This window comes from Anomaloglossus baeobatrachus, chromosome 6, assembly GCF_048569485.1.
Source record: "Anomaloglossus baeobatrachus isolate aAnoBae1 chromosome 6, aAnoBae1.hap1, whole genome shotgun sequence".
Lineage (NCBI taxonomy): Eukaryota > Metazoa > Chordata > Amphibia > Anura > Aromobatidae > Anomaloglossus > Anomaloglossus baeobatrachus.
In genome coordinates, this window is record NC_134358.1 from 147,017,649 (window position 1) to 147,041,602 (window position 23,954).

At 42.1% G+C, this 23,954-nt stretch overlaps 1 protein-coding gene across 1 annotated transcript in view; it reads right to left on the reverse strand.

Moving 5' to 3' along the window:
• SPIDR (scaffold protein involved in DNA repair) overlaps positions 1-23,954 on the reverse strand; it is a 667,795-nt gene that overhangs the window by 57,004 nt on the left and 586,837 nt on the right. The window contains exons 13-14 of the mRNA XM_075353290.1: positions 22,948-23,091; positions 22,529-22,588 (exon numbers count right to left, since the gene is read on the reverse strand). Of these exons, the coding sequence (XP_075209405.1) occupies positions 22,529-22,588; positions 22,948-23,091 (204 nt within the window). The remainder of the gene's footprint in view (positions 1-22,528; positions 22,589-22,947; positions 23,092-23,954) is intronic.

A 23,954-nucleotide genomic window follows, 5' to 3' on the forward strand; every position in this document is an offset into this window, starting at 1 on the left:
CTCAGATTTTTTGTGTTTCAATACACATAAAAGAAATAAACATGTGTATAACAACACATGTTTAATTGTAATAATTTTATGGCAGAAATACTTAATTTTCTGGAGCAATTTCAATGGCCATGACTCTAAACTAAATACTATCACTTCTGGGATTTGAACACTGAACACATATTGATCTCATATTATCTGTCTGTGTGATCACATTGCACAAGGTAACAATCAACCATTTCTTTCATGATCCTACACTTGTGTGATATCATTTGCTAGTCGTGAATGACAATTGCATCTTTTTTTGTTTAAATGATTATCTTCTCGTGTAAATGAAGCTATCAGAAGTCATACACCCTCCTGCACTGCTATGGAGATGATTTATAGAAACAGGCACAGGCATTTGGCATTGCAGCATGTAGTTGGACAACAAATGTTTGTCATATGATGGTGCTGAGTTCTTAAAGATAAACTTTAGTAGCAATAGCCCATATTTTTTCAGTAACAAGACACCATATATACTCAATAGAATATAAAACAGGGAAAAGTAACAAAATTCTGGAACTATATAATAAATAGCACAACAGCTTCTCTAATAGCCTTTAATATATAAATTATCTGAGCCATGCCAACAAAAATATTGTATTGAATTGTGATACAAAGTCATATGATTTGTACAGGGTTTTCAAATTAACACAGATTTATTTTATTTTTTTAAATGTTGAATTGAAAACTTTTTTTTTTGTGTCAGGGTCTTTTTAGAGGTTTTTTTTACGTCTTTTTAGTGCAATAACAGTAAAACTGTGTTGGGGTGAGAAAGAATTAAGCTTTTTTTTTATTTTATTATGCGGATACTTTGTTCTCACAGAGGACAAGATTTCTTGATCAGGCTACATCCATATTACCCATTTGGAGGCACACACTTTTGCAGGGGTGGAGAAGGAGTGATAAAGAACAGCTGTAGGCAGAAGAAGTTGATAAAGTTGTATGAGTACCTTTCACCTTGGGAACATCTATCTACCTCTCATATTTTCAGCAAACATTTTAGTTTTTTTGGCATCTTCTAAATCTGTTTACAGCAAGCGCAAACAATACTAATTGATACAACAAAAGCGGATATTAGGTGAGGTGATTATGAGCCAGTATGGTCAATAAACCCATTAAATATTTGTCAACATCAGGGATGTATTAACCTATGGCCGACTCCCGGGTGTTTCATGTCCCTTCCAGTATGTCAATATTGTTCCTCAGTAGACAGCCTGACCCTGGTGTGTTAGCTACTAAACCCCAGTACATACAGTAGCTGTATATCTATACTTGGAGATTCTATTCACAATTTTTTCTACAATGTTTTAATGCCCAAGTAGAACTCTCGGGCATTAAATATATATAATATAATATATTAGATAATATAGACTCATATAACCTCAGATTATAATATTTTATGTAACATAGCCTCAAAGCCCTGATGATGTCATGTATTTAATGAAACATTTTGAGGAGGCTAGAAGCTGATTTTTTTTTTAAGCATACATAGTTCTGGGGATTTAATATTGAGGTTAAAATAATTCATGGTCCGCGGCCACATAATATCTTCTTATCTCGCAGTATGTTACTGAGCAATTAGTTTAGCTCTATTCCCCTATGCAGTATGTGGTTCTAAATGTGTGTTATAATAAACAGTGAATTCAGTTATGTTTTAATAGAGTAGTCTTTAGTTAGGGTACCTTGTTGCTTCGGCAATTTGTAATTTTCTATTTAGCTGCTTAGACTTAGAAATGTACAAATATCACCATAGAGGCAAAACAATATGAACATGCAATGAAACAATAGCTCTTTCATCTGCACATAATGAGGACTATGTGAGCATACTACTATTATTTCTATGAAGTCATGGAGCACACCACTGCCTCTATGCCTTCAAAAATAGAAGACATTTTATTACTGTAGTCTGTCCAAGCTAAAACAGCCCCATGTGTCTCTTACGTTAAAAGAGCAAAACAATGAAAGGGCACCAACAAGGCTAGATATACAGACGGCTCTGCGCAGACAGGAGAGACAGTGGTGTATGTCATCATAGTAACTGGATCCCCAGAAGATGAAACATTGGGAAACATTCAACTACAATTAACACATGAACAGGAGAACTTAGTGTGTCTCCGTTTCCTGCTGGACACAGAGAGTCTAAATACCACTTTTCTGTACTATGGCTTCCTTACCTGCAGCAGCATGTGCTTTGTAAAATAATACTGGATAAACACTAAGACACGCGGGTTATCTTAGGCAGGCGCTCTCAAGCTGTGATCCCAAAAGACTTTAGAGGAGGCCAAAATGCAGTTCAAGCATCTCACCCCTGCAGTGCTCAGCTGTCTAGTTTGTTCCTGAGCATTTCTGACAGCAGATCGAACTGATTAATATGTGTGTACTGTAATGAGATATGAGTATATTTACAAATCAATTACGTATTTGCAGAAGATGGATTAGTAACATACGGTAACTACAAAATGATACCTCTGTAGGTTTTTCCCCCTATTCTGGTAGGCAAGGTAAAACTTTCTAATCTACAAACTGTATACATTTAGTAACAGCATGGTATGTCTTATATACATTAACCCAGTCAGCTGGTATATGGCTGTATTACAATGTGGAACAAATCCCTAATACATTGTCCACAGTGTATGGTTACGTATTGTACTTCTGTTTGACTCAGTTTTATTTCTTCAAATTCAACATTAAAGACAGCATCTACCAAAAGTGGGAGATTTGTGGATGTATACTTCTCTAAAAAAAATAATTTTGTAATAAAGCAAACATCCCACCAAGGTCATCATCTGCCTGGAGTTTGTATGTTCTCCCCATGTTTGATTGGGTTTCTTCCGGCTTCTCCGATTTTCTCCTACACGCCATAGACATACTGAGGGAATTTGGAATCTGAGCCCCAATGATAATGTCTCTAAAGCGCTGAGGAATATCATGGTGCTGTGTGAGTAAAATAAAGACGCAGCACCATATCAAGTGCATGGAGGGAAGACAGCCTTTTGTTATTGGCAAGAGACTTTTACTAATGTTTGAGAGGTTAGATGTATGAGAAAAAAATAAATATTCTTCTATCAGCCAAAGAAATATGCATATGGGGAGTCAAGAGAAATATTTAGCTGACAGTGATTTCACGTATATGGCAGGATTTATCATTTGGTGGGCGTTAATAACCATGAAAATGCATTCTAAACCATGGGCACCATGTTCTAAAACATGCGGAGCCGAGTTGATTAATCTATAGTTTTGTGAATAAAGATCCAGTATAACCTGAGTTTTCATCATTTACTCTTCGGTAGAGATGAGCAGATCCGAGGTTTGGTGTTGCTACCAAACACAGACTTTACAAAAAAAAAAAAAAAACAGAGTTCGGGTGCGTTACATATTCAAACCATTCCCATGAGCATCGCTGTGCTCGGGTACGCTCTGTGCTCAGCCCTGTACGGCAGTGTTTGAACGGCTCACACTGGGGGTAACAACTGCGTGATCAGATGTAGTGTGCAGCAAAAATAAACTGGAAAGAGCCACCCACCTGCCCCCAGAAGTGATCTGTTTATGGCTGGCTGCATGTAGGCGGATACCTAAACTGCCCAATTTGTGACTTCCATTGGGGTTCAGGTTATGTCCAGGTCCCAAACCGAACTTTGTCTAAAGTCTGGCTAAACCCACCAAACCGAACTTCCACTGGTCCACTCATCTCTAATTCTCTTCTCTTTCTGGGATTTTTGGTCCAGTGGGCAATCCTATCAGTATGTATAAATGCGCAAACAGAGAGCAGTCAGTCACCGATAGGACCACTCACTGGACCAAAAATCCCAGAAAGAGCAGAGGAATAATTGATGAAAACACAGGTTAGGCCGGGGGCCATACGGGGACTAATGCGATCCTCGCATGACACTCAGCTCACGCTGGCAGCACAGCAGGAGCCGAGTGTCATGCGAGTGTCACTGCGACTGAGGGGGGCGGGCTGGCTCTGAGGGGGGAGGGGCCGGTGCTGCGGAAGGGAGGGAGGGATTTATCTCCCTCTCTCCTCCGTTGCCGGCTATTGCCATTCTCGCCCTGCACTCGCGGAACACCAGTGTACTGCGAGTGCAGTGCGATCTTTCTCTCGCCCCATAGACTTGAATGGGTGCGAGAAAAACTCTCGCATTACAGTTGCAGCGTGCAGCGATTGTTTTCTCGGTCCAATTAGGGCTGAGAAAATAATCGCTCATGGGTGCTGGCACATAGGTTAATATTGGTCCGATTTTCATGCCGTGTGGTTTAGGCCTTATATTGAGTCTTTTCTCAAATAACTCACTTTGCACAGCTCTCCCTGCAGATTGGATATCACTTTCATGTTGACGGGTTCCCTTTAAAATCGAGCTGAGGCTTTGAATAAAGCCATCACTGGACCAAAATAGCACAGGATGGGCAAGGTACATAGTCATGGTGCTTATTTTTCTATGAAGTCCTTGATATACCCATGACAATTTTATGGCATGGTCCTCTGACTTTAATGAAATAGGGAAAACCACACATGAAGTGTTTCTTATAAATTGTTCTAGAAACATTTCCAAAAGCTAACCTCACACTAACATTTAAAGACGTATGATTCTCAATCATGTTAGTATCCCCAGAATCGCTATATAAAGATGTATACAGTATGCTGGGACTTGTGTTTCCCCAACATCCAGAGTGCAGTATACCCTTCCAATTTAGGGTAATGCATAGTGACGTCGGGTGACTGAGAACCTGCAGCTCCACAACAGCTGAAGAAGCTGTTACCTTTCACTGTTGTAGGAAATCATAGCTGTCAACGTGTGAGGTCAGACTTCCTGTAAAACAATTAATTATACATTTTAATGTCTTTTTAATGCAGTGAGAAATGGTTACTGGAGGGGAGCGCGCACTTAGTACTGCATGAGAAATATGTGAGCCATGTGTTGTATTACGCAGTGGGAGAGAAAGCTGCAATCAGTTCAGGCTGTGAGTGCAGCTTTTTAACATTTACATCTTGTTCCCTGTACAGTCCCAGGAATGATCAAACACTGCTGTGTTTCTGACTTTTGACAGTATGGATACTAAACAAATGCAACTTCATGCAGGAGGATCTAAAATTCAATCAATTAAAGTCAATCTGTCACCAGGTTTTTGCTCCCCCATCAGAGAGCAGCATAATGTAGAGACCCAGACCCTGATTCCAGCGATGTGTCACTTACTGAGCTGTTTTACTGTCATTTTGATAAAATCAATGTTTTCTCTGCTGCAAATCTAGCAGTTACAGTCATATGAAAAAGTTTGGGCACCCCTATTGTTAACCTTTTTTCTTTATAACAATTTGGGGTTTTGCAACAGCTATTTCAGTTTCATATATCTAATAACTGATGGACTCAGTAATATTTCTGGATTGAAATGAGGCTTATTCTACTAACAGGAAATGTGCAATCCGCATTTAAACAAAATTTGACCGGTGCAAAAATATGGGCACCTCAACATAAAAGTGACATTAATATTTTGTAGATCCACCTTTTGCAAAAATAACAGCCTCTAGTTGCTTCCTGTAGCTTTTAATGAGTTCCTGGATCCTGGATGAAGGTATATTTGACCATTCCTGTGTACAAAACAATTCCAGTTCAGTTAAGTTTGATGGTCGCCGAGCATGGACAGCACGCTTCAAATCATCCCACAGGTGTTCAATGATATTCAGGTCTGGGGACTGGGATGGCCATTCCAGAACATTGTAATTGTTCCTCTGCATGAATGCCTGAGTAGATTTGGAGCGGAGTTTTGGATCATTGTCTTGCTGAAATATCCATCCCCTGCGTAACTTCAACTTAGCCACTGATTCTTGCACATTATTGTCAAGAATCTGCTGATACTGAGTTGAATCCATGCGACCCTCAACTTTAACAAGATTCCCGGTGCCGGCATTGGCCACACAGCCCCAAAGCATGATGGAACCTCCACTAAATTTTACTGTGGGTAGCAAGTGCTTTTCTTGGAATGCCGTGTTTTTTTGCCTCCATGCATAATTCCTTTTTGTATGACCAAACAACTCAATCTTTGTTTCATCAGTCCACAGGACCTTCTTCCAAAATGTAACTGGCTTGTCCAATTGTGCTTTTGCATACCTCAGGCGACTCTGTTTGTGGCGTGCTTGCAGAAATGGCTTCCTTCGCATCACTCTCCCATACAGCTTCTCCTTGTGGAAAGTGCACTGTATTGTTGACCGATGCACATTGACACCATCTGCAGCAAGATGATGCTGCAGGTCTTTGGAGGTGGTCTGTGGATTGTCCTTGACTGTTCTCACCATTCTTCTTCTCTGCCTTTCTGATATTTTTCTTGGCCTGACACTTCTGGGCTTAACAAGAACTGCACCTGTGTTCTTCCATTTCCTTACTATATTCCTCACAGTGGAAACTGACAGTTTAAATCTCTGAGACAACTTTTTGTATCCTTCCCCTGAACAACTAAGTTGAATAATCTTTGTTTTCAGATCATTTGAGAGTTGTTTTGAGGAGCCCATGATGCCACTCTTCATAGGAAATTCAAATAGGAGAAAAACCTGCAAGTGGCCACCTTAAATACCTTTTCTCATGACTGGATACACCTGCCTATGAAGTTCAAAGCTCAATGAAGTTACAAAACCAATTCAGTGCTTTAGTAAGTCAGTAAAAAGTAGTTAGGAGTGTTCAAATCAAGAAATTGATACAGGTGCCCATACATTTGCACCGGTCAAATTTTGTTTAAATGCGGATTGCACATTTTCTGTTAGTACAATAAACCTCATTTCAATCCAGAAATATTACTCAGTCCATCAGTTATTAGATATATGAAACTGAAATAGCTGTTGCAAAAACCCAAATTGTTATAAAGAAAAAAGGTTAACATTAATAGGGGTGCCCAAACTTTTTCATATGACTGTATACAGAGCTCAAGAATATGCTGGACTACCTGGCAGCATGTCAAGTAGACCAGAAAATTTTTTTTTGTAAAGGGTGTACTCACGATTATTGACCATAGAAAAAAACAAAACCCTTTAAAAATACATTTTATTATTTCATGTTAAAACAATCCCTAGACATACACACAAACAGGACAGACAGTCCCAAATCTGCCAACGTCCAATGGAACCCCTCTGTAATCCTACCAAAAAGGAGCAGGCAAATAAATGGGATAAGTCAAATTGTCCCCTAATGAACAATCAATTCATGCTGTATCATGATAAATCCAGTATCGTGTAGGAGTATCAAGAAAATGATGATAGTGGTGCAACCAGGGTATGGCCCAAATTCCCTTCAAAAGGCCCTACCTACCCGCGGAGGTTGGCACCCTAGACCTGGACGCAATGGCGCCCCCGCTCACCGATGACTCACCCTTCTTTCCCTCCACTGATCTTATGTGCAGCTAATCTGGGAAGAGGAGGGAGTGTGGGGAGGTTGCACCAACAGACTGATCAATAAATGAGGACTCAAACACACACATCAATGATACAGTAGATATTCCATATTACAACAGTGTTAAAGTGGACCAGATCAAAAAAGAGGATCACTTGCAATATCAAAGTACGATTTCTGATCCTGAGTACTAAAAAATTCCCCTAGCACCAATCCAGTAATTGTCCAACAAACCTCCAGGTGGACAAATAGTGAAATACATTAATTGCCTATTCGGTATATTGCATATAGCTTCTGTGTATCATAACCAGATCATACAATAGATGCAATCCCTAAGCTAAAAATCAATGCAAACGGAGGCAAAAAGCTCTTAAGGGGTCACACAAATAAGGTCATTTGATCCCAGAGCAGTCCTCTCTATGAGCTGTTAGGGACCATCCACCAGGTTATATCATAAGTAGGCACTTCACAGAAGGCAATACACATAAACTTTCATAGAAGGCACATTGCTATTGTGTATTTCACAAGAATGCAGTGGGGCACAGCCAGAATCAATCAGGTCCAAGTAACCATACAGCAAATAAATCTGATATGAACATAGTACTTATCTCATCCTTGAAGCGCTATAAATGGTGGAAATACACCTGGGTCCAAGTTGACACCTGTAAGAACTTGCCCAACGCGTTTCCCCCCGATCACGAGTCACATCGGGGTTCATCAGGGGCACCCTATTAGGGTAAGTAGCACTGGCTGCAGTCAGCCACGTGTGCACCTCGGTATCCGTCACCGTCGTTCCAGGATGACGACTCGTGATCGGGGGGAAACGCGTTGGGCAAGTTCTTACAGGTGTCAACTTGGACCCAGGTGTATTTCCACCATTTATAGCGCTTCAAGGATGAGATAAGTACTATGTTCATATCAGATTTATTTGCTGTATGGTTACTTGGACCTGATTGATTCTGGCTGTGCCCCACTGCATTCTTGTGAAATACACAATAGCAATGTGCCTTCTATGAAAGTTTATGTGTATTGCCTTCTGTGAAGTGCCTACTTATGATATAACCTGGTGGATGGTCCCTAACAGCTCATAGAGAGGACTGCTCTGGGATCAAATGACCTTATTTGTGTGACCCCTTAAGAGCTTTTTGCCTCCGTTTGCATTGATTTTTAGCTTAGGGATTGCATCTATTGTATGATCTGGTTATGATACACAGAAGCTATATGCAATATACCGAATAGGCAATTAATGTATTTCACTATTTGTCCACCTGGAGGTTTGTTGGACAATTACTGGATTGGTGCTAGGGGAATTTTTTAGTACTCAGGATCAGAAATCGTACTTTGATATTGCAAGTGATCCTCTTTTTTGATCTGGTCCACTTTAACACTGTTGTAATATGGAATATCTACTGTATCATTGATGTGTGTGTTTGAGTCCTCATTTATTGATCAGTCTGTTGGTGCAACCTCCCCACACTCCCTCCTCTTCCCAGATTAGCTGCACATAAGATCAGTGGAGGGAAAGAAGGGTGAGTCATCGGTGAGCGGGGGCGCCATTGCGTCCAGGTCTAGGGTGCCAACCTCCGCGGGTAGGTAGGGCCTTTTGAAGGGAATTTGGGCCATACCCTGGTTGCACCACTATCATCATTTTCTTGATACTCCTACACGATACTGGATTTATCATGATACAGCATGAATTGATTGTTCATTAGGGGACAATTTGACTTATCCCATTTATTTGCCTGCTCCTTTTTGGTAGGATTACAGTGAGCATGTCAAGTAGTCCTGTAATGATAATCTACTGCTGATTGCACAGTGATTTTATCAAAACTACACTAAGCAGCTCAGTAAGTGACACATCGCTCGATATCTGCCCCTATGTTATGCTGCTCTCAGATTAGGTGTTAAAAATCTGGTGACAGATTCCTTTTAATTCTATATGTTACCACAATTCATAGTGTGGATCATAATGCACGAAAAGCAGCACATGATATGCACTGCGTCCAACGCTTCTGTATCAGATGTCAATAAACTGTAATAGTCTTTCATCAGTAGCATGCTTGGGGCCACATGCCAGGATGAGCTAGACTAGGACTAATCAGTAAGATTCATCTTTCTCACTCAAGGGCTCCAACTCCACAGACAGGAAAGCTGATGTGAGCGCAGACTAGCCACAAGGACAGATAAGGAATGGACACAGTTACAGGACATCAGATGTCAGCGTCTTCCTTTGTGTCTTAAGAACAGTAGCAATACAGTGTTGTACCATGTCAGCAACTGATAAGACCAAGAAAAAAATGCCTCTACTTTAAGCTGGGTTCACACTAAATGACAGCAACAACGACGTCGCTGTTACGTCACCATTTTCGGTGACGTAACAGCGACCTTGTAAGTCGCTGTTATGATCGCTGCTTAGCTGTCAAACACAGCAGAAGCAGCGATCATAACGTCGCTGTGCTACATGTGCAGAGAGCAGGGAGCCGCGCTTAGCGCTGGCTCCTTGCTCTCCTACAGTACACATCGGGTTAATTAACCCGATGTGTGCTGTAGCTACATGTCACAGTTCAGAGAGCAGGGAGCCGCGCGCACTGCTTAGCGCTGGCTCCTTGCTCTCCTAGGTACAGTACACATCGGGTTAATTAACCCGATGTGTGCTGCAGCTACATGTCACAGTGCAGAGAGCAGGGAGCCGCGCGCACTGCTTAGCGCTGGCTCCTTGCTCTCCTTGCTACAGTATACATTGGGTTAATTACCCGATGTGTACTGCAGCCACATGTGCACAGTGCAGGAGCCGGCGCTGGCAGCAAGAGCGGAGGCTGGTAACCAGCGTAAACATCGGGTAACCAGGGAAAGGTCTTCCCTTGGTTACCCGATGTTTACGCTGGTTACAGCTTACCGCAGCTGCCAGTGCCGGCTCCTGCTCGCTTCATTTCGTCGCTCTCTCGCTGTCACACACAGCGATGTGTGTGTCACAGCGGGAGAGTGACGACCAAAAAATGAAGCTGGACATTCAGCAACGACCGGCGACCTCACAGCAGGGGCCAGGTCGTTGCTGGATGTCACACACAGCGACAGCGACGGGACGTCGCTGCAACGTCACAGAAAATGGTGACGTAGCAGCGACGTCGTTGTCGTTGTCGCTGTGTGTGACACCAGCTTTAGTCCAACCTTTTCATCTTCCATCAAAACTCTGATAAGTTAATTTAGGTGCAAATACAGGGGCTCATACATCACACTATAAAAAAACACGGCCACTATGATCAATCCAATTTTCAAAGATTCCCAACATATCCCGATGGCAAAAAATCAGGTTGGTCATATATATTTGTTGTTTGTTTTTTTTTGAAGAACTAAATAAACCCATACAGATTAGACTTAAGTCAGATGAATCCACAAATAACAGCATAATTGTGTGATATTTACATGTGTATGGGGGCCTCTCAACTCTCCCTCAACAGATGATATCTTGGGGGCGAGAGAAAGATCTGGCCTGAGGAATTTTCAAATAATTTTGTTTTTTGTTAAAATAAATATTCCTGTGTATGGAGGAGTAGGGTGAGATACCGTAGTTGTCTGCCGACAGCTATCTACAGTGTATTTAAAGGGAACCAGTCAATAGGTTTTTCCCTTATGAGCTGCGGCCACCACCAGTGAGTTCTTATATAGAGAATTAGAGAATACTGTATATAAAAGCTCAGGTCACTCTGTGTAATGTAAAAAACACCTTTATAATACTCACCAAGGGGGCGGTCCAGTCTGATGGGTGTCGCTGCTCTCGGTCCGGCGCCCCCTCTCTTCTTGCGATCACCATCCTCCTGCCCAGCCCCATGTGCATGACACGTCCTGCGTCATTCACAGAGAGGCCTTCCTTGCGGTCCTGCGCTTGCGCACGGTCATATGCCCGGCTGACGGGAGAGAAAAGTACTGTAATGCGCAGGTGTAAGAAAATGTCAAAGACCTACTGTGCATGAGCACTATATTACTGTGAACAGGATGCGTCATGCCCCCTATGTGAGTATTATAAAGGTGTTTTTTTTTGTTCTACAGAGCTGCCTGGGCTCTTACATACAGCATTCTGGAATGCTGTATATAAGGGCTTACTGATGGTGTCCACAGCTCATAAGGGAAAAACCCAGTGACAGGTTCCCTTTAATGCTGCAAACTGCAAAAACAAAAAAACAAAAAACAAAAACATATCAACAGAGTAAACAGCAACCTAAAGGAGGAACATGATGGCAGTCTCCCCCATGTCTGCCAGGTCGAATGTGCACCCAATTTACCCAGCAATGTAAAATCATTCAAGGAGATGACAAGTCACAAGAGCAGGGCTGCCAGGAGAATCGCTTTAGGTAGTGAGTGATGACAGCAGACTCTTACTGCCAGACTTGCTTTTTTGACAGACAAGAAGTCATTATATTATATAAGTACTATATGTCAGACAGTGGCATAGATATCACACTGAGGTTGGCCGAAACTGACCATTTTGGTGGGACTGGTTGACCATCCAAAAAGTATTAAGGCCCCCATACAAATTAAATTATAAAGTCAGCTGAACCCGCTGATATTGATAGGTTTAGACGACTGTCTAATGTCAATGGGGGCGCTAGCAGACTGATTGTTGGGGGAGATTTCTGACTGCTAATCACACTGTTCTTTCTGAGATGCTGCTGGCCAACAATTCTCTCATAGGGAACACAGGAGCGTTCGGCCGAATAAGTTATCCTTTGAATGGGAGAGTCGTCAGAGATGGCTGTCAGCTGAATGATCGGACACAGCGTTCAGCAAACAGTGATTGAATGTGTATGGCCAGCCTTTGATATTTTACTATAGTTTGTTTGCCTTAAGTCTGGTATATTCCTCTCTTTCTCCATTGAGAACGTGTATGGAGAAGTAGTGGTCTTCTGAACAAGCATTAGGCTTACGATTACACCATATAACAAAAAAAAAATAAAAATTCTGTTCCTGGGTTAAAAGTGTTATTTCCTGTTTAACTGTGCAGTACTTATTTTGGAAAAAGTTGATGTAACCTCAAACTTCGCTTTTGTGGCTGCCACAATGATTTTAGGATACCTATGTAGTCCAATAGTAAACTCACTGTATTCGAATGTCATTGTTCATATGAACTACACATTACTGTCGTTTTATTAGTCTGATAAGATTTGTTTTCTCCTTTCATGGTAACCAAAGTATGAAAGATGTTTAGCCTATCAGGATTCCAGACTTTACATAATTCTAAGCTATTGATACAGATAAGTATTACTCCATAATGGTAACCAGTATCCTTCTCTTCCCCTTGCCCATTCGGCAAAGCTTAAAGAAAACTATGAAAATGTAAGGAGATTGTTAAATGCGATGAAATATGAGAGATATGGTTGGAAAGTAATTTGAGATTTCAAAATTGTTTCGTTCTTGATGGATCTTCAAAGAGGCTATACTAAGCTTACATACTTTGTTTGCCTTTGGGATAGCAGGGACGCTACCAATGACAATATTGGCCTAAATGTACTGAGTTTCCGTGGAGAACAACAACATTAAATGGGAGCCACTTGTAGACCCACGAAAGGTACTAATGCCACGTTTCCACATCAAACTAGGCCTCATGAATCAAGTTGTCACAGCTTTGGACAAGGAATCAGTGCCATTCAAGTATCTATAAAATTTCTTCCAAAAGCCTTCAGAAGCAAAAGTTAAAGCTCGCGTTTTATGTTGGCCCTCAAATCAAGAAAGTTATGGAGTATCAAGAGTTTCCCAAACTCCTCAAAAGAAAAGATAAATGAAGCATGGATCAGTTTTGTTAACATAGTTACAGGCTTTTTTTGGAAATCATAAAGCTTAAAACTATGTTGCATTCGTTGAGACTGGTGAAGCAAAATGGGCTGCACGAGGTCTCAAAGTCAATATCCTTGATGCCCATCTTGATAGACTCAAACAGAAGATGGATTCTGAGGAGTAAGGACAGCGCTTTTATCAAGATAGCAAATTTTAAAATATAGGATGCCAGGGAAACTACAAGGAAAACCTGATGGGGGACTACATTTTGGGATTAATGCGTAAAAGTGATATGACATACCCTCAGAAAGTAAACATTTCTAGGTTCCTTGTCATCAATTTATAGCATTTTGATTAAAATATGCTAATGATTTGAAATATATTGTATTTCATTTTCACTATGAACTTAAACCCAAACATTTGTAATTTTCCTTAAGACTGTATTCAATTTCAACTTGTCAGTGTCCTGACCGCAAAATCAAAGTTTTTGCAGGCTAATACATTTTTCCATGTTTTTATGATAAAAACAATTAAAGAAATGACATTTATTCCCCGGGAACAAAAATCACGTTACATAGTGTTATTAAAGCTACATAGCTAGCTTTACAGGTGATAGTGGATTAAAGCCAAATATTGTCACATTATTGACTGATAATAAAGAAGAGGGATGCACAGCCTAGAGTAAACAAGAGAGTGCTGCCCTATGTGTGAAAAACAGAATGTGTACAATGGAGAAAGAGAGCACACAAGTTGGGCGCACATCAAGAAATAATATAATAAATTCTATGTTAAATATCTTTATTGGGTCAAAAAGTGAATCATAAACCCAGCTATAGAGGAGGAATCATGCTAAAATGAGCAGCAAGTCAGAATTGTGGATCATGCACACTGCTGTAAAAATGATCCTTCAGAGGCAGAGAGTCAGATCCAAAAAAAAAAAAAGTGCAAAGACTGGGATTCACTCAGGGTAAAAAGAGGTCAGAGTGACATCGTTACCAACCAGGCCTGGTATGGTCAAAAAAGCTGCATGCTGGAGTAGAGTAGTATATGGAGAAGTCTTCCCCCGACGAAGCTGCTTGCCAGCGTAACGCGTGGGGCTTTTCTCCATGGCCTCATCCTGCTCCATATACATGACTGAGTCATGATCTTGTGCCCCATTAATTTAAAAATATTAATAGCAATAAAAATTCACAATATACAGTGCCTTGCGAAAGTATTCGGGCCCCTTGAATTTTTCAACCTTTTCCCACATTTCAAGCTTCAAACATAGATAAAAAAATGTAATGTTATTGTGAAGAATCAACAAGTGGGACACAATTGTGAAGTGGAACGAAATTTCTTGCTTATTTTAAACTTTTTTAAAAAATAAATAACTGAAAAGTGGGGCGTGCAATATTATTCGGCCCCTTTAAGTTAATACTTTGTAGCACCACCTTTTTCTGCGATTACAACTGCAAGTCGCTTGGGATATGTCTCTATCAGTTTTCCACATTGAGAGACTGAAATTCTTGCCCATTCTTCCTTTGCAAACAGCTCGAGCTGAGTGCGGTTGGATGGAGAGCGTTTGTGACCAGCAGTTTTCAGCTCTTTCCACAGATTCTCGATTGGATTCAGGTCTGGACTTTGACTTGGCCATTCTAACATCTGGATATGTCTATTTGTGAACCTTTCCATTGTAGATTTTGCTTTGTTTGGGATCATTGTCTTGTTGGAAGACAAATCTCCGTCCCAGTCTCAGGTCTTTTAAAGACTCCAACAGGTTTTCTTCAAGAATGGTCCTGTATTTGGCTCCATCCATCTGTCCATTAATTCTAACCATCTTCCCTGTTCTTGCTGCAGAAAAGCAGGCCCAAACCATGATGCTGCCACCACCATGTTTAACAGTGAGGATAGTGTGTTCAGGGTGATAAGCTGTGTTGCTTTTACGCCAAACATACCGTTTAGCATTGTGCTCAAATAGTTTGATTTTGGTTTCATCTGAGCAGAGCACCTTCTTCTACATGTTTGGTGTGTCTCCCAGGTGGCTTGTGGCAAACTTTAAACAACACTTTTCATGGATATCTTTGAGAAATGGCATTCTCCTTGCTACTCTTCCATAAAGGCCAGATTTGTGCAGTGTACGACTGATTGTTGTCCTATGGACAGACTCTCCCACCTCAGCTGTAGATCTCTGCAGTTTATCGAGAGTGATCATGGGCCTCTTGGCTGCATCTCTGATCAGTCTTCTCCTTGTTTGAGATGAAAGTTTGGATGTATTGCCGGGTCTTGGTAGATTTGCAGTTATATGATACTCCTTCCATTTCAATATGATCGCTTGCACAGTGCTCCTTGGGATGTTTAAAGTTGTGGAAATCTTTTTGTAACCAAATCTGGGTTTAAACTTCTCCACAACAGTAACACTGACCTGCCTGTTGTGTTCCTTGGTCTTCATGATGCTATCTGCGCTTTAAACAGAACACTGAGACTATCACAGAGCAGGTGCATTTATACAGAGACTAGATTACACACAGGTGGCTTATATTTATCATCATCAGTCATTTAGGAGAACACTGGATCATTCAGAGATCCTGAATGAAGTTCTGGAGTGAGTTTGCTGCACTGAAAGTAAAGGGGCCGAATAATATTGCACGCCTCACTTTCCAGTTATTTATTTTTTTAAAAAAGTTAAAATAAGCAAGAAATTTCGTTCAACTTCACAATTGTGTCCCACTTGTTGCTTGATTCTTCACAATAACATTAAAATTTGTATCTTTGTTTGAAGCCCGAAATGTGGGAAAAGGTTGAAAAATTCAAGGGGGCCGAATACTTTTGCAAGGCGCTGTACATGTCATATGCATATAGAGGATACAAATACAGCATAAATAAAATAAATGAGAAATTGCAATTATATGAACAGAGGTTATAAAAAGACTACACACACCCCTGATAAAATGCCATGTTTTTGTCATGTAAAAAAATCATACCAAGAAGAATCATTTCAGAACTTTTTCCACCTTCATTGTCACCCATAATTAGTACAAATACATTGAAAAACAAATAATTTTCAGGTGGAAAAAGAACTAAAATAATGTGGTTGCATAAATATGCACATTCTTAGGCCCCCTTCACACGTCTCCGGTATGTGCTAGGTCCGTGCCCGTATGTACCGGAGACACGGGCACACGTATACCCATTAAAATCAATGGGTATATGTGCACGCACGTGTTCTACCAGTGGCCCGTGCCTCCGTGTGGAGCAGACGTGTGCTGTGTGCTCCACACAGATGCATGTCCGTGTTTCTCTGGCAGCACGGGCCTGCACACGTACCGCACGGATGTAGTGTGCATGCGGGTGCACGTGACACGCGCCAGAGAAACAAGTGTCATTGTAAAAAATTAAAAAAACACATACTCACCTCCACCATACCTGCAGTCTCTGCCGCGGCTGTCCCCTGCATCCGTCCCCCAGTGAATTTGAACAACGCATCTTCTTCACTGGGGGCCGGAAGCAGCGTCAGCGGGGCGTGGCCTGTGCCGGACGCGGTCATTCAGCACCACAGACAGCTCCGGAAGAAACAGGTAAGGCGGGGCTTTCCGTTCTCCGTGTGTTATTACGTATAACACACGGTGAACAGGAATGTGCCACAAACACGGCACACGGGGAGCAAACCACCCCTTTAACACGTACGTGAAAAAACGGATCGTTTTTTTCACGGATGTGTAAAGGGGGTCTTAAACTAATACATTGTTGAAGTAACCTTTGAATTTATGACAACATTCCGTCTTTTAGGTTAGAAGTCTGTCACCATGGCACATCTAGAATTGGCAATCTGCCTACACTTCCTTATAGTAGTGCACAAAATCTGCCAGACTGCAAGGCCATTTCCTATGTACAGCACCCTCTTCAGGTCAATCCACAGATATTCAATTTTCATTCAGGTGTGGGCTTTGGCTGGGCCATCTCAGAATCTTGATCTTTTGGCAAAGCCATTCTTTTGCTGATTTGGAGGTATGCTTAAAATTATTGTGGTTAAAGGTGAAATTCCTCTTCATCTTCTAATTTTTTTCAGAGGCCTCAAAGCTTTGGGGCAAAATTTACTGATATTTGAATCTGTTCCTAATTCCATCCATCCTAAAATATAATGCTACTTTCTTCATGCTTCAGTGTGGGTATGTTGTTCTTTTGGCGATGCACAGTTTTAGCTTTGCGCAACACACCTTTTGGAATTAAGGTCAAAAAGTGGAATCTTGGGCTTATCAGACCATAACACATTTTCCCACATACTTTCGGCAGAAAAAGTATTTTATTTAGCAAAACATAGCTGGGCTTAGATGTTTCTTTGTAATAAATGGTTTCCTTCTCGCAAGCCTACCACACAGGCAAGACATATGAAGAATAAAAGGGATTGTTGTCACAATCAGTGCACATTCAGTACTTGTCAAACACCAGCAGCTCCTTTAATGTAGCTATAAGGCTCTTGTTAGTCTTTGGGATCAATGTTCTGAGGTTTTCATAAATTTTTGAGGGACGTCTAGGTTCTCACACTGTTGTGCCAAATTGAAGTCACTTCTTGATTACTGTCTTCAGTGTTCAATTGCATATTTAATACCTTGGAAAAATATTTTGAAACCTTCTCCTAACTGTTTACTTTTAAAAATGACATCCCTTTACTGTGCTGTAAGCTGTTTATGAACCATGGCTTTTGCTGTAAAATGCAATTAGGAAAATGTCAGTAAAATATTGCTTGAATAGATGAACTTTATATGGGGTTTATCAGAATCACTTTACATGATGACAGGTGTGTACTGACTACAATTTAACATGAATGTAAAAGTGTCTGGCTAAATCTGAACATAAGCACATTCCCAATTATAAGAGGTTTACACAGTTATGCAACCACATTATTTTAGCTATATTTCTTATTTCCCCTCCTCACCCCCCAATTTTTTTTTATAGTTTGTTGGTCAATGGATTTGTGCAGATTATGGATGATGGCAAACGTGGAAAATATTCTGAAATGATTATTCTTGATAAGATTTTTTTTACATGACAAAAACCTGACATTTTATTGGGTGTGTTATATCAACTGTATACTTATGCAGTAATATTTCACAATAAAACCTTTCAATATCTTTACAATGATTTTAACTTACAATGCTGTTAAAAGAATACATTTAAAAAGGTGGTCTGAAGGCCAAAATAATTTTCATCTAGATCTCCATCCATTTAGTGCCATCATCTAAACTAATTTCTAATATACAGTGGAACCTTGGTTAACGAGAACAATCCGTTCTGGGACTGTGCTTGTTAACCAAGTTACTCGTTCAGCAAAGCAAGATTTTCCATAGGAAATCATTGCAATGCAGACAATTCGTTCCACAACTTGTTAAATGTCCCATTCAGGTCCCCTATTGTGTCATTCAACACATGTACAAACACGTACAAACACGCACAAACACACACAAACACACACAAACACACACAAACACACACAAACACACACAAACACACGCAAGCACGCACGCGCACATATTATGCTCACCTTATCTTCCGTTCCATCGCCGGTCTCCTGGGACTTGCTGTTCGCTGGTACGGGCTGTGTATCGGGTTATCATAATGACGAGGGAGGAACTTCCGCTGCCAGAGCGCTGACGTCAAAGGCAGGAGCCGCTTGCCTCTGATTGGCCAGCGCCAGTTGAGTAGCGGTGACAGAGGAAGTTCCTGCTTCGTCGCTATGGTTTCCAATGCACAAGCCTGGAGTGGAGCGGCGAACTACAGGACCCAGGAGGCCGGCGATGGAACTAAAGGAACACATATTATGCTCACCTTACCTTCCGTTCAATTGCCGGCGTCCTGGGTCTTGTAGTTCGCCGGCGAGGACGTCGCAATGAGCCGGCGGACTACAAGAACCATGAGGCCGGCGGTGGAACAGAAGGTAAGGTGAGCATAATACTGTATGTGTGTGCATGTGTGTGTGCTTGTGTGTGTTTGTACGTGCTTGTGTGTGTTTGTGTGGACTGCAAGTGCGGGTCAGAGCGCAGTGGATGTACGGAACCGGAAGTGTGTGCGGTGAGGATTTTGCTCATACAGCAAAGCTTTCTCGTAAACCGGGTTACAAATTTAAAGAAAGCTTTGCTTGTTAAGCAAAATTCTCGTTAAGTGGGTTACTCGTTAAGCGAGGTTCCACTGTACTTGCATTAAATATTCCCTATCCTTCCCTAACTGCTGTTTGTATGTTTTCCTTACTTCCTCTGTGATGACACTTCGTTTTACAATCCCAGTACATGCTGGTATACTCAAATTCACTGTGCACAATGACAGTGTAGTCTCTGTTGTCACCTCAGATCAGTCAAAACAAGTGTAAAGCAGAGCAGAGCAGACTGTCAGTGCGTATTTGTAGAATACACAGTGTGCAGAGACCAGCGCCACCCCCGCAACTGATATCACTGGTTTCTGTGCGCAGGGTATTTTGCCAATGCGCTCTCTTCTGTTGCTGGCCCTTGACTACTGATCTGAACCAACAACAGAGAGCGCTCTATAATTGTGCACATCGCACAGTGTTCAGCACTCAAACACTATTCAAGCCCCTGAAACGAGCATCATTGATGATGCCTTGTTTCAGAGAGGGTCAGAGGTCACAAGCCTCTGCTCCCTGCTGGTGCTTCATTTGAGTACCTCTGCATGTGACACCCTGGCCTATCAGGTCGTCACAGGGTATTGTGCGATCGGCCCTTCTGCACAGTATCCACCCTCCTTGGTTACGGATCCAGGTCCTTTGGTGTTGCTAACAGCTGAGCCAATCAAAATCCTAGGAACACTTTACCCACCAGACACACTATTGGGGGGCCTGAAGGGAATAGGGCCGCCCACATGGGGAGTTGGTAAGGGGAAAGTGAGGAAAGTGACAGTTGAGCTGAAGTTGAGCTGAGGTTGAGCAAAGGAGAGGAGAGTGAGGAGGTGACTCTCTGAGAGGGAGAGGTCACCGGCCTGGAGCAGGGCTTCTGTAGTTACCAGGTGGCAGACGTTGGTCTAGGCCTGGTAGGAGCTGGATCCCCGGTCGCAGGGGGTAGTGTCAAGGGGCATGGACTGCCGAGGAGGGCGGCCAGCGGCCTTGAGCTATCACCGGGCAGGGGCCAGGGCACGACGGGGTACGTGGACCCTAGGCCGGAATGTAGCTTCACGCGTTCCGGTAATTTATCCGACGGGGGTGAAGACTTCAAGATTCATCCCCAACCCGCTCCAAAATCAGGTTACTAGCGCACCGATGGGATAGGGCTTTCCCAATACAGTAAAAAGAAATCCTACGCTTGAACAGTGAGAGGAAGCTCACTCCGTTAGCCACACGGGTGAGCGGGACCCGAAGAGTTTTATACCCGAGGGTCCAAACAGAGACAAAAGGTGCCAAGGACAGAGACACAGGCTAACAGCAACACCAAGGGCATGGACCCAAGCGTGCTCCCTACAAGCTGCAGTGGTGCTCAGAATTCTGGTTTACAAGCTGTTGGTGTTGTTATTCCTGGACTGAGTGAGTACGCTGAAGAGCCCCCTGTTCCTATCCCCTACGGCACCCAAACACCAACCATCCAACGGGCCCCGGGACACAAAACCCCCCTACCCACGGAGGGGTTAAACATCAGGCTGCCACACCATCGTTACCGGGCTCCCCAACGGCAGCGGTGGTCCCTCACATTACCACACAACCTGGGTGGCGTCATGAACTTGCTAGTACCTTTGTACCTATCCACCCACTTCTTTTAATTTGAGTGTCCGCGCGGACCCTCCCCCGGATCCGAAGACCCCTCGAGCCACCGCAGCTCCGGACGCGAGCGGCTCGACCGCTGACGTGGGGTCGGTACATGCATGCACTGGGATTCTCAAAGGAAGCATCATCAGAGAGTAAGCAAGGAAAACCAAATACAATAAAAGTAAGTGAGGGAAACATAGGGAATATTAGAAATTAGTTTAGACTATGGCACTAAATAGAGAAGGAATTTAAATGAAAATTACTTTGCCTTAAAGGGGTGGTCCAAAGTCCAATCAGTTAATACAACTTTATGTGCTTACATGCATTTATCTTAATTAACTTCCAGTTAAATTTTCATTAGTGTGTGCTTAAGATAGTGAAAATAGATTGTTAGCTCCTATGGAGAGAGGGTCTGAGTGATAATTTAAGTACAAATCAGACCCCATCTTGTTTACTAAGTGACTACATGGAGATATCTCTGCTGTAATATGTACAGAGATGGTGTGATCTCCCCTGCTGACATTTAATACAGCAGATATACATGTTCAAGCTCTCCCTATGTGACTAAAGGCCCAGTCACACTAAACAACTTACCAGCGATCCCAACAACGATCCAACCTGATAGGGATCACTGGTAAGTTGCTAGGAGGTTGCTGGTGAGATGTCACACTGCGACGCTCCAGCGATCCCACCAGCAACCTGACCTGGCAGGGATCGCTGGAGCGTGGCTACACGAGTTGCTGGTGAGCTCACCAGCAACCAGTGACCAGCCCCCAGCCAGCAGCGACGCGTGGAAGATGCTGCGCTTGGTAACTAAGGTAAATATCGGGTAACCAACCCGATATTTACCTTGGTTACCAGTGCAAGCAGCTACACATGCAGAGAGCAGGGAGCAGCGCACACCGGTTAGCGCTGGCTCCCTGCTCTCCTAGTTACAGCACACATCGGGTTAATTACCCGATGTGTGCTGTAGCTACATGTGCACAGAGCAGGGAGCAGCGCACACTGCTTAGCGCTGGCTCCCTGCTCTCCTAGTTACAGCACACATCGGGTTAATTAACCCGATGTGTCCTGCAGCTACATGTGCACAGAGCAGGAGCCAGCACTGACAGTGAGAGCTGCGGAGGCTGGTAACGAAGGTAAATATCGGGTAACCAAGGACAGGGCTTCTTGGTTACCCGATGTTTACTGTGGTTACCAGCCTCCGCAGAAGCCGGCTCCTGCTGCCTGCACATTTAGTTGTTGCTGTCTCGCTGTCACACACAGCGATCTGTGCTTCACAGCGGGACAGCAACAACTAAAAAATGGCCCAGGACATTCAGCAACAACCAACGACCTCACAGCAGGGGCCAGGTTGTTGCTGGATGTCACACACAGCAACATCACTAGCAACATCGCTGTTACGTCACAAAAGTTGTTCGTTAGCAGTGATGTTGCTAGCGATGTTGCTTAGTGTGACAGGGCCTTAAGTGAACCATGTCTGCACATACTGTATTTAGTGGTGTTAATTATGGCAGGACCACAATTCCCTGATGATCTACTGTAGTTTCCTTCATTAATCACATTTATAAGATTTAGTCCCACACTTCTAAACAATCATGTCTCTGAAGCAAAAACATGAACCCCTTACCTCAGGCTGAACATATATCACTGTTGCCCAAAAGCTGCATCGTTGGCTCAAAGCGGCTGCCTAGAAAGAAAGGTGACGAGAGAGAATAATAACCAACAAGGAAAGAAAATGAAAAGATTGATGGATATAGATAAAGCTCTGCATTATGTATCAATGCCATGGCTACAATAAACTATGCAGTAACACAGCCGGGCATGACAAAACAAACTGCCAGTGTATGTATGATGGTGGCACAGGTATGATGCCCTTACTACACTAGTGAAACCTGCAGATCACTTTTCACCTTCTTTTAGAAATGTTCTTATATTTTTTAAATCCAGCTTGTCAGCGGTTACTCTACTTTGCCACTGGATTAGGGGAATTTTATGCAAAAAATATTTATTTTACTGCAAGATCTCATCTCATGTTTACAGAATTACCTGCAAGATTTCTTCAAGACTGTGGCTTACAGGTGGCAGGTACTGATCGCTGATCGCATTTTCTAGCTTTATATTGTTACAACCCTTTTCATGATGCATAGCAAGAACATAACAGAAGCTGGGAGCCGGGAGGTTGTCTGGTGCCTAGAGAAATTGTAAGTGAAATCAATGGCATTAGAGATCTTGGGTTATTATTAGTGAAAAGCAAATAGTGACATTTTCAGGTGCGGATTATTAGTCTTGAATATTTTGTATTATTCGTGTATGTCACTTATAACAAATCTAATGCAAGTCAATGGGAAACTCAATTTTCTGGCAGACCCTCCCAGGATTTCTGGGGGAGGGGGGGCTGTAAAAATGCTAAAATGGATGTAAAAGTGCTGAAATTGAATGAGAAAGAAATTGAAATTGAATGGGAAAGATGCTCATATGCATCTCTGAAACACAAGTCACTTCTGGGAACAATGTTGTCAGAGTATTACGCCACTTTGACATGCGTTCCCCCGACTATTTGTAATAACCAGCGCAGATAAAGTAGACAGCTATGCACTGCAGCCCCCAGCTGGGTGCTTTATCTTGGCTGGTTATCAAAAATAGAGGCTCCCCTACAAATTTTTTTTTTTTTTTTTTTTTTTTTTTTTTAACCCTGCTGTTCTGTTCAGGTTTATTATACACTTATAATGATCCGGTTATTTTTGAAAAAAGTAAACAAAAACAAAAAAAAACCCCCATAGTAAGAACCCCTCAAATGAGGAAAGTCAATTAACCACAAGTTTCAGAACCGCATAATGAATATTTAAAAAAAAATTCAAATTCGTTAATTTTTGACCGAACAGAACAGCAGGTTAAATTTTTCAAATAAATAATAATAATAATAATAATAATAATAAAAAAATTAAAAGACACACATGTGCTCCTGCCCATTTGTGATAACTAGAAAATTAGCATGGATAAAGACAGTTAGCTGGGGACTGGTATTCTCAGGCTGGGAAGGTCAATGGTTGTGA